The 12,220-nt window shown below is 45.4% G+C and overlaps 1 protein-coding gene across 1 annotated transcript in view; it reads left to right on the forward strand.

The window, feature by feature from the left end:
- Positions 1-12,220, forward strand: part of LOC141165117 (protocadherin-15-like) — a 112,070-nt gene that overhangs the window by 14,547 nt on the left and 85,303 nt on the right. The window contains exons 4-5 of the mRNA XM_073650756.1: positions 11,508-11,716; positions 11,818-11,877. Coding sequence (XP_073506857.1) covers positions 11,508-11,716; positions 11,818-11,877 — 269 coding nt within the window. The remainder of the gene's footprint in view (positions 1-11,507; positions 11,717-11,817; positions 11,878-12,220) is intronic.

Here is a 12,220-nt window from a genome sequence, read left to right on the forward strand (position 1 = left end):
AAGATCTTGCATGGAGCCCCAGAGCGAGGAAGACTGACAGTCATCTTGTGCTTCTTCCATTTTCTAATAATTGTGCCAACAGTTGTTGCCTTCTCACCAAGCTGCTTGCCTATTGTCCTGTAGCCCATCCTAGCCTTGTGTAGGTGTACAATTTTGTCCCTGGTGTCCTAAGGCTACGTTCACAAGTTGCGTTTCTGCAGCTTTTTTTTCTGCAGACAAAACCGGCTCTCTTGGCATTAAAGAAGCAATGTAAAAAAGCAGGTTTTGTGGCATTTTTTTCTGCGTTTTTTTACTGTGATTTTGTCAGTGTTCATTTGTCTCTCGTGCATGCTGATAAAGTTTAGTGCAGAAAAAAATAACCTGATTCAACTTCAGCAGGTTTTAGCACCAAGTACACAGCAAAACCTGATACCTGCATTTTTGGCTGCGTTTTTGCAGTGTTTTTGCACTACCCATTGCTTTCTATGGGTGAAAAAATGCTGAAAGAAGTGACATGCTGCAATTTGCAAAAACTCAGCCCTTTGACAAAACAGTCAGAAAAAAACAACATGTGTGCATAAGTTTCTGAAATCTCAGAGTTTGCTGGTACTGTAAAACACAGCTGAAAATTTGCAGAAAAAAACACTGCAAAAACGCAACGTGTGAACATAGCCTTAGACAGCTCTTTGGTCTTGGCCATCGTGAAGAGGTTGGAGTGTGATTGATTGAACTTGTTACCTGTATAAAAGACACTGGTTGGTACGTGATTAAATACTTATTTAATGCAATAAAATTCTATTTAATTATTTAAAAATCATACAATGTGATTTTCTGGTTTTTATTTTTAGATTCTGTCTCTGACAGTTGAAGTGTACCTACAATAAAATTTACAGACCGCTCCATTCTTTGTAGGTGTGAAGACTAGCAAAATAGGCAGTGTATCAAATACTTATTTTCCCTACTGTATGATGTGTGTGTATATGTACAGTACAGACCAAAAGTTTGGACACACCTTCTCATTTAAAGATTTTTCTGTATTATCATGACTATGAAAATTGTACATTCACACTGAAGGCATCAAAACTATGAATTAACACATGTGGAATTATATACTTAACAAAAAAGTGTGAAACAACTGAAAATATGTCTTATATTCTAGGTTCTTCAAAGTAGCCACCTTTTGCTTTGATGACTGCTTTGCGCACTCTTGGCATTCTCTTGATGAGCTTCAAGAGGTAGTCACCAGAAATGGTCTTCCAACAATCTTGAAGGAGTTTCCAGAGATGCTTAGCACTTGTTGGCCCTTTTGCCTTCACTCTGCGGTCCAGCTCACCCCAATCCATCTCGATTGGGTTCAGGTCTGGTGACTGTGGAGGCCAGGTCATCTGGCGTAGCACCCCATCACTCTCCCTCTTGGTCAAATAGCCCTTACACAGCCTGGAGGTGTGTTTGGGATCATTGTCCTGTTGAAAAATAAATAATGGTCCAACTAAACGCAAACCGGATGGAATAGCATGCCGCTGCAAGATGCTGTGGTAGCCATGCTGGTTCAGTATGCCTTCAATTTTGAATAAATCCCCAACAGTGTCACCAGCAAAGCACCCCCACACCATCACACCTCCTCCTCCATGCTTCACGGTGGGAACCAGGCATGTAGAGTCCATCCGTTCACCTTTTCTGCGTCGCACAAAGACACGGTGGTTGGAACCAAAGATCTCAAATTTGGACTCATCAGACCAAAGCACAGATTTCCACTGGTCTAATGTCCATTCCTTGTGTTCTTTAGCCCAAACAAGTCTCTTCTGCTTGTTACCTGTCCTTAGCAGTGGTTTCCTAGCAGCTATTTTACCATGAAGGCCTGCTGCACAAAGTCTCCTCTTAACAGTTGTTGAAGAGATGTGTCTGCTGCTAGAACTCTGTGTGGCATTGACCTGGTCTCTAATCTGAGCTGCTGTTAACCTGCGATTTCTGAGGTTGGTGACTCGGATAAACTTATCCTCAGAAGCAGAGGTGACTCTTGGTCTTCCTTTCCTGGGGCGGTCCTTATGTGAGCCAGTTTCTTTGTAGCGCTTGATGGTTTTTGCAACTGCACTTGGGGACACTTTCAAAGTTTGCCCAATTTTTCGCACTGATTGACCTTCATTTCTTAAAGTAATGATGGCCACTCGTTTTTCTTTACTTAGCTGCTTTTTTCTTGCCATAATACAAATTCTAACAGTCTATTCAGTAGGACTATCAGCTTTGTATCCACCTGACTTCTGCACAACACAACTGATGGTCCCAACCCCATTTATAAGGCAAGAAATCCCACTTATTAGACCTGACAGGGCACAACTATGAAGTGAAAAACATTTCCGGTGACTACCTCTTGAAGCTCATCAAGAGAATGGCAAGAGTGTGCAATGCAGTCATCAAAGTAAAAGGTGGCTGCTTTGAAGAACCTAGTATATAAGACATATTTTCAGTTGTTTCACACTTTTTTGTTGAGTATATAATTCCACATGTGTTAATTCATAGTTTTGATGCCTTCAGTGTGAATGTACAATTTTCATAGTCATGAAAATACAGAAAAATCTTTCAATGAGAAGGTGTGTCCAAACTTTTGGTCTGTACTGTATATATATATATATATATATATATATATATATATATATACACACACAGGTGCTTCTCACAAAATTAGACTCATCAAAAAGTTAATTTATTTCAGTTCTTCAATACAAAAAGTGAAAATCATATATTATATAGAGTCATTACAAACAGAGTGATCTATTTCAAGTATTTATTTCTGTTAATGTTGATGATTATGGCTTATAGCCACTTTGTGAATTTTTTGAATTGAAGAACTGGAATAATTTAACTTTTTGATGATATTCTAATTTTGGGAGAAGCACCTGTATATGTTGTAAAGTTGCAGCTGGACAGGTTGTGGACGAGAGGTATGAGTCCCCGAGGTGCCAAGCCTCAGTAATGTAGGACTCGGAAAAGCAAGCTCCAGCACACATAGTGCTGAGAGGTGTTTAATGGGCCCGGATTATGGGGCTGGGTTTTACGAGCAGCTGAAAGAGCTGGGTAGGATCGGCTGCTCACTTACCTTCAGTCCAGGTCTTGGAAGGTCTGATTTAAAGCAGCTTAAGCTATCTCACTCTGGCTGTGTGTGTTGCAAGGTGAGCAGAATGTGCTGCTCAAGCCCTGCAGAAGGCAGAGAAAAGTACTTGCACGGCTGAGGCCGTGCTGTATAGACTTGTTATTTTGAGTTTTGCTCTGTTATACCTTTTTAAATCCTGAAAGAGGCTGATATTTTTCTTTCCTGCCTGGTTTATGGACACTTAATAAACCACCAGTTTGTTTGAACCTGCGAACTGCATCCCTGTGTGAACCTGCGTCTACCACAGAGTTGACCCCTCACAAATTGGTGCTTTGAATGCAGGCAGAAGTCCTAGAGGACAGATGATTTCTGCCTGGAAACCACATGTCTTGGGTCAAGGCAGCTGTAGCAGTACAAGCGCAGCCTGTAACCATGGAGGAGCTTATAAAACAACTGGTACAGGCGAATATGCAGCAGCAACAAGTTCAGCAGGAGACGAATAAACTGTTGACGCAGCAATTCCAATTACAGCATCAGCAGAGGCTGTCTGTGTCAGAGAAGGAGCACCACCTTCAAGCTGATGCTACGAGACCCAGGTGAGGAAAACCGTGAGAGGGGCGTTGCAAAAGATGACTCCGGGGAATGACATCGAGGCATTTCTGGCTGTGTTTGAGAGAGTAGCAGACCGTGAAAGACTACTACTGGAGCAGTGGGCAGAGGTTCTAGCGCCATATCTGACTGGGGAACCACAGAAGGCGTACTTTGATTTGGTCCTGCAAGACGTTAAGGAGTATAGCAAACTTAAGGCTGAGATCCTGGCGTGGCTGGGCGTAACCTTAGCAGTCAGGGCACAACGAGTCCACCACTGGGACTTTCACAGGGACAAACCTCCCCGGTCACAAATGTTTGACCTTCTGCACCTGGTCCAGGAGTGGCTGCAGCCAGAGACCTATCCCCTAGCCCAGATTGTTAAGAGTGGTCATTGATCGGTTTATCCACTCTCTGCCGAAGCCGATTCAGTCCTGGGTTGGCCAGGGAGATCCCCAAAATGCAGACGACCTGGTGGGCCTAGTGGAGAGGTACCGGGCGGTAGAGGGTTCCCTGAGTGGTCAAGCAGGGGTTAGGTCACCTTTCTCGGGTTCCCAAAAGGGGCATGGCTCCCAAAAGAAGGGGACTAAATCCTCACTGGGTGGGCATCCAAAGTCCCAGTAGGCAGCTGAATCGCAGCTGGGTAATCAGTCCCAATCCATCCTCTGTTGGAGATGTCATGCCCCTGGCCATATAGCCGCCTGGTGTCCCATGAACTCTGAGCCAATGGGCTGCAACATGGGACGGCATTGTTCCTATTTGGCCTACCCCGTCTGCAGTGCGGTTCCTCAACATGGCAAGGGCCCTCAGGCGTGCAGTGTCCGTAAACGAGGTGCAAGTGTCTGTTCTCTTGGACTCAGGCCACACTCCCTCATCGGCTGGTTCCTGGGAAGGTGGTGGGTGTCCGGTGTATCTATGGGGACGCTAAGAACTATTCTGTGGCCCAGGTGGATGTATGCACGGACTGTGGCAACGCGTCTCATGAAGTGGGGTTCGTCAAGGAGTTATTGCACCTCATAACAATTGGACGGGACTTTGTATTGTTCTGGGACATGTGGAGGAAAGTGGGTATGCCTGGTTGCTCGGACAACAGTCAGATTACCCCTAAAGAAACCTCGCCGCAGACCACAGTAGATGAGTTTCCCATGTTTGTGTTTGTTGGCGACAAGGATGAGGTAGCATCCCCTGAGGCCAACATCCCTGAGCTGGAGGTATCCGAGGAAAACTTTAGAACTGCCCAACTTAGGGACTTAACTCTTAAAGGGTCGTTCAAAAATGTTACAGTGTTAAATGGGGTGCCTCAGGAGCCGGGGGCCGACAGTCAGTTCCTTCATTTTGCTGTGAATGGGGATTTGCTGTATAGAGTAGTCAAGCCAAGTGGTGAGGTAATAGAGCAGTTACTGGTGCCAGGGCCCTATAGATGCAGGGTGTTAGACATAGCTCATTCCCATGTGTTGGATGGTCACTAGGGGGCAGATAAGACAGAGGAACAGATCCTCCAGAGATTCTACTGGCCAGGATGCTACAGAGAAATAATGAGATATTGTCGTTCCTGCTCCACATGCTAGCTAACCTCCCCGATGGCCCACTTCTGCAATCCCCTAGTACCACTATCTGTTATCGAGGTCCCAGTTGAACGCATAGCGATGGATTTAGTGGAGCCCTGGTCAAGTCTGCCCGGGGGCATCAGTATATCCAGGTGGTATTAGTTTATGCTACACAGTATCCGGAGGCCGTACCTCTACGAAACTCCCCCGCCAGGTGTATAGCCCGGGAGTTGGTCCATATATTTTCCAGACTGGGGTTGCCTAAGGAGATTCTAACGGACCAAGGGACTCCATTTATGTTGAAGGTCAAGAGGGACTTGTGCAAGACACTGCAGATTGCACAACTGAAAACCTAAGTGCACCATCCCCAGACTGACAGACTGGTGGAGAGGTTTAACAAAACCTTGAAGGCGATGTTGAGGAAAGCAGTGGAGAAGAATGTCCGAGACCGGGACTGTCTGCTTCCCTATCTGTTGTTCTCCATCAGGGAGGTTCCCCAAGCTCCACAGGTTTCTCCCCGTTTGAACTACTCTTATGGCCAGCACCCTCAAGGATTCCTGGATGTGACCTGGGAAGCTGAGACCACTCCCTATAGGATCGTGGTGGGGCATATTGCCCAAATGCAAGAGAGGATTGCCAACGTGATGCCCATTGTGAAGGAGCACCTCCTCAAGGCACAGGAGGCACAGTCCAGGGTATATAATAGGTCAGACTGGGCGAGACAGTTCAACCCAGGAGATCGAGTACTTGTGCTAGTGCCCACAGTGGAGAGCAAGTTCCTGGCCAAGTGGCAGGGCCCCTATGAGGTGGTAGAGAAAGTTGAGGAAGTCAACTATAAAATTCACCAACCAGGGAAGAGGAAGCCCTACCAAGTTTACCATGTTAACCTGATTAAATCGTGGCAGGACAGAGAACCCGTGGAAGCTCCTTTTCTAGCAGACAAGTCTGATGTCAATGCAGAAGATGTTAAGGTGGCAGTCACCTTGTCCTGCTCACAGAAACAGCAATGTCAGGAGCTGTTGCAGTGAAATAAAGACCTGTTTTCGGAGTTGCCAGGGCTCACTCAGGTCATAGATAGTGTTGAGCGAGCATGCACGACACTGCTGGGTACTCGCCTGAGCATCTCACTACTCGGGATGTTCGGCGAGCACCGAGCATTTTCGGGTTACTCGGGCAGGAGCTCGGGTCTCCGCCCAGCATTTTTGGCGCTATTTACAGAGCCAATAAACATGCAGCGATTGCCAGCCAGTCACTATAATGCCGCAGCCATGTTGGTTGTGGGCATTACAGTGATTGGCTGGCCGCACAGCGTCACCTCGAGTATTTAAAACCAGGCGCCGCCATCTTGGACACAGTCGTTCCAGATCAGACAGTGTAGGGAGAGTGCTGCTGAGCTAGGGAGAGATTTATACTGCGAAATAGGTAGTGTAGGGTCTCTAAAGCCTGCAAAATCAAACAAACAGTCCTTCTGAGGACTAATATCCATCCCAGATATCAGGCAGGCAGACTGTATAGGAGATGCAGTGGTTATACCAACAAACACTGCACTACAGTCCTGTATGCTGTTGCTGCTAGACTTAGCCCCACGTCTCAGGGGCCAGGAAAAATCCTTTTTTTCATCTAAATCCTCTTTATTTTTGGTTATTTATTTTACCTTATACACAAGTCTTTACCCTGGAAAGGATGTTCCTTAACATATTTCACAGGAAAACAGTTTCAATTTTGTTTTTGAACGTTTTATTGTGAGCCCGTAAAAGTGGCTTAATACCTCTGACCACATTGTTGACAGCAGTGACCTGGGGGTCAGAAATGCTTCCTGTGGTGATCCCCATGCTGTCCCCATGTCACTTGAGCACTGTTAATATCGTTTTGGGCACTTTTTAGGCTTTCTACAGACTGCCGGGGGTGCCGCCGCAAAAATGCTCGGGTCTCCCATAGACTAACATTGGGCTCGTTGCTCGGGTTGAGCACCCGAGTATCACGGTGAGCTCAGCCCGAGCTTCAAGCACCCGAGCATTTTAGTGCTCGCTCAACACTAGTCATAGAGCATGAGGTACTCACAGAGCCTCATGTTCGCGTCAACCTAAAACTGTATCGGATCCCAGAGGCCCGCAGAGAGGTGATCTCGAAAGAGGTGAAGCGGATGCTTAACCTGGGAGTCACTGAAGAGTCCAAGAGTGGCTGGTCCAGTCCGATAGTCTTAGTGCCAAAACCAGAGGAAGAATGGCCGTTTTGCAATGACTATAGGAAGCTAAATAAGGTGTCAAAGTTCGACAGCTACCCAATGCCTAGGGTAGATGAGCTTATTGAAACGTTAGGACCAGCTCAGTACATCACCATCCTGGACCTCACCAAAGGATACTGGCAAATTCTCCTCTCTAAAGAGGCCAAGGAGAAGACGGCCTTCTCAACGCCAGACGGATGTTATCAGTATGTCAGGATGCCGTTTGGGTTGCAGGGAGCTCCGGCCACTTCCCAGAGAGCCATGGACTGGATCTTAGCACCCCACAAAAAGTCTGCAGTGCCCTACCTAGATGACATCGTCATATTTAGCCAGGACTGGGGAAATCATTTTGGCAAAGTTCAAGCCATACTTGAATCCCAAAGGAAGGCGGACTTCACCATCAACCCAAATAAATGTGCTATGGGGATGGAGGAAGCCAAGTATCTGGGCTACGTGTTTGGTAGAGGGGAAATAAAACCACAAATAAATAAGGTTAAGGCGATCCAGAAATGGCCACAGTCCATCTCGAAGAAGTAGGTCGGGGCATTTCTAGGCATCGTGGGCTACTATCGCAGATTTGTCCCTAATTTTGCCTTGATAGCAGCCTCGCTGACAGATCTTCTGAAATGGACGAAGTCAGCTATATCTAAGTGGTCACTGGAAGCTGAGGTAGCCTTCCAGGAACTAAAACTGGCCCTCTGTTAACAGCCAGTCTTGGTGGCGCCCAACTTCTCCAAAGAGTTTTTGGTCCAGACAGACGCATCGGATGTCGGGCTTGGAGCAGTCTTATCCCAGGAGATTAATGGAGAAGAACATCCTGTAATGTACCTCAGTCGGAAGCTGTCCACGTGTGAGAAGATCTACTCCATAGTGGGGAAAAAATGTTTGGCCATCAAGTGGGCGTTGGACACTCTGAGGTATTACCTGTTAGATAGAAGGTTCAGGTTAGTGTCGGACCATGCCCAACTGTGGTGGATGCGAGAGAAGAAGGGCAACAATGTCTGAGTAACTAGGTGGTTCCTAGCCCTACAGGAATTTTAGTTTTCAGGTGGAGCATAGGCCTGGGAAACAACATGGGAATGCTGATGCCCTATTAAGGAGCTATTGTATGTTAGCGGAAGGTGCCAAGCCCCCCGGCTTTGGGCAGAGGGAGGGGGGTATGTAAGGTTGCAGCTGGACAGGTCATGGACGGAAGGTATGTGTCCCTTAGGTGCCAAGCCTTGGTGATGTAGGATTCGGAAAAGCAGAGTGCTGAGAGGTGTTTAACGGGCCCGGATTATGAGCCGGGTCTTACGAGCAGCTGAAATAGCTGGGTGGGATTGGCTGCTCACTTACCTCCAGGTCTTGGAAGGTCTGATTTAAGGCAGCAGAAGCTGTCTCACTCTGGCTGTGTGTGTTGGAAGGTGAGCAGACCTTGCATGTGCTGCTTAAGCCCTGCAGAAGGCAGAGAAAAGCACTTGTATTTAAACGGCTGAGGCCGTGCTGTATGGACTTGTTATGTTGAGTTTTGTTCTGTTATACCTTTTTGGAACCTGAAAGAAGCTGTGATACTTTTGTTTCCTGCCTGGCTTTTGGACACTTAATAAACCACCAGTTTGTTTGAACCTGCGGACTGCATCCCTGTGTGAACCTGCGTCTACCACAGAGTTGACCTCTCACAATATATACAGTACAGACCAAAAGTTTGGACACACCTTCTCATTTAAAGATTTTTCTGTATTTTCATGACTATGAAAATTGTACATTCACACTGAAGGCATCAAAACTATGAATTAACACATGTGGCATTATATACTAAACAAAAAAGTGTGAAACAACTGAAAATATGTCTTATATTCTAGGTTCTTCAAAGTAGCCACCTTTTGCTTTGATAACTGCTTTGCACACTCTTGGCATTCTCTTGATGAGCTTCAAGAGGTAGTCACAGGAAATGGTTTTCACTTCACAGGTGTGCCCTGTCAGGTTTAATAAGTGGGATTACTTGCATTATAAATGGGGTTGGGACCATCAGTTGTGTTGTGCAGAAGTCTGGTGGATACGCAGCTGATAGTCCTACTGAATAGACTGTTAGAATTTGTATTATGGCAAGAAAAAAGCAGCTAAGTAAAGTAAAGCAAGGGGCCATCATTACTTTAAGAAATGAAGGTCAGTGAGTCCGAAAAATTGGGCAAACTTTGAAAGTGTCCCCAAGTGCAGTTGCAAAAACCATCAAGCGCTACAAAGAAACTGGCTCACATGAGGACCGCCAAAGGAAAGGAAGACCAAGAGTCCCCTCTGCTTCTGAGGATACATTTATCCGAGTCACCAGCCTCAGAAATCGCAGGTTAACAGCAGCTCAGATTAGAGACCAGGTCAATGCCACACAGAGTTCTAGCAGCAGACACATCTCTACAACAACTGTTAAGAGGAGACTTTGTACAGCAGGCCTTCACGTTAAAATAGCTGCTAGGAAACCACTGCTAAGGACAGGCAACAAGCAGAAGAGACTTGTTTGGGCTAAAGAACACAAGGAATGGACAGTAGACCAGTGGAAACCTGTGCTTTGGTCTGATGAGTCCAAATTTGAGATCTTTGGTTCCAACCACCGTGTCTTTGTGCTACGCAGAAAAGGTGACCGGATGAACTCTACATGCCTGGTTCCCACCGTGAAGCATGGAGGAGCAGGTGTGATGGTGTGGGGGTGCTTTGCTGGTGACACTGTTGGAGATTTATTCAAAATTGAAGGCATACTGAACCAGCATGGCTACCACAGCATCTTGCAGCGGCATGCTATTCCATCCTGCTTGCATTTAGTTGGACCATCATTTATTTTTCAACAGGACAATGACCCCAAACACACCTCCAGGCTGTGTAAGGACTATTTGACCAAGAAGGAGAGTGATGGGGTGCTACGCCAGATGACCTGGCCTCCAGTCACCAGACCTGAACCCAATCGAGATGGTTTGGGATGAGCTGGACCGCAGAGTGAAGGCAAAAAGGCCAACAAGTGCTAAGCATCTCTGGGAACTCCTTCAAGATTGTTTGAAGACCATTTCCGGTGACTACCTCTTAAAGCTCATCAAGAGAATGCCAAGAGCATGCAAAGCAGTCATCAAAGCAAAAGGTGGCTACTTTAAAGAGCCTAGAATATAAAACAAATTTTCAGTTGTTTCACACTTTTTTGTTAAGTATATAATTCCACATGTGTTAATTCATAGTTTTGATGCCTTCAGTGTGAATGTACAAGTTTTATAGTCATGAAAATACAGAAAAATCTTTAAATGAGGTATGTCCAAACTTTTGGTCTGTACTGTATATATATATATTGTGAGGCAGTGACGTGAATCGTATGCGAGGGACGGTATGTTTCTCCTAGAATGTGCATAGAGGCATATTGAACCCGGGTAGAATAAAAGTAAGTTTGTACTTGGTCAAACTAGTTGTCCAAGGCAGATTTGGTAAAACCTGGCATGGGCTTTTATTCTTGGAGTGGACTACAGGAATGGCAGTGGGGCAGTCCAATCCCTCCTGCCCGGGTCTTACAGGTGACTCATGCCCACAGATTCCTGTTTAAAACCTGCAGCAAAGGTTTGGGTATGCCAGTGTTTTGTCTACAAGTTGCAGAGCAGGTGGGTCTGAAACACAGGCCTGTGTGAACCTGAACACAGAGCCAAAGGAAGCAAAACTCCTGGTGCACCTGACCGCGCCACGGCGGTGCCGTCGCCCTCGTTAACGGGTTGGAAAAGGACTGTGTTTCGTCCCGGCTGCGATCCGGAGGATATCATTTACCTTTACTTTGTGAGTTTTTGCTGAATAGAGCTGTTTAAGTTGGACTTTCCTTGGGTCACTGCCGCATAACTGCACAGTGTGAACACCGCCACACTACAATATATATGTATATATGTGTACACATATAGCATGTATATATAGATATGTACTTTGCTTTGGCAAAACTAATGTTTATTTGGTCCTGCCAATAAAGCTTCATTGAATTGAATTGTGTGAGTGTGTAATAATGCAGAGAGATCTATCAATACTGTATGTAGAGAAAATGTTTTCTCATTGACATCCTTAAGATGAGTTTCATGTTATAAAATTTCAGGTGATCAATGCTCTGGAGGAAGCAACATCTTCACGGAGATACCAGAGAACAGCCCTAATGGGACGTTTGTGACTAATCTTAGTATGTTTGGAGACCCAGTGACCAGCACAGTAAAACTCTGTCTAAGTGGCACAGACTCGGATTGGTTCTACCTTGATGGGAAGAATGTCTGGCTCAATGTGTCTTCTGGGAAAACACTGGATAGGGAGGTAATGGTGGCTACATTTTGGTGTAAACTATTCACTAGAAATGTAATATATCTACCGTAATTAAGGACTGTACATCAGTAAATGTCATGATTTTTTTTTAGGCTCTGGACTCATCCGTTCTTCTTGTCACCCTCTCCTGTTCTGAAGAAGGATATGCAATGGTAACAATGAATTATGTGACACTTGGTTAAAATGCAACATTTGTAACTATTCATTGGCACATTAGGTAGTTGCAATATTTCTTTCATTGGCAGCACATCTTTGGCTAATTGACACTGAAAATGGAAAAATCAAGCCACCACTTTCACAGCCAACCAGAGTGGTTCACATTTTAGCAAGCAGAGAATAGATTATATTTATAAAAAAAAGCTGAAAATTTCCGATTAATAGACCATTTTATACCTTTTTAAGTATGTTTGATCTTGTGTAAGTGTTATAAACTATGCCCTTGCTTGTACATATTTTTTTGTCAATTGCCACTAAATTATCCAATCTGCATCTTCC

This window comes from Phyllobates terribilis, unplaced genomic scaffold, assembly GCF_046119375.1.
Source record: "Phyllobates terribilis strain yellow unplaced genomic scaffold, ASM4611937v1 Scaffold_11__3_contigs__length_659146591, whole genome shotgun sequence".
Taxonomy (NCBI): Eukaryota; Metazoa; Chordata; class Amphibia; order Anura; family Dendrobatidae; genus Phyllobates; species Phyllobates terribilis.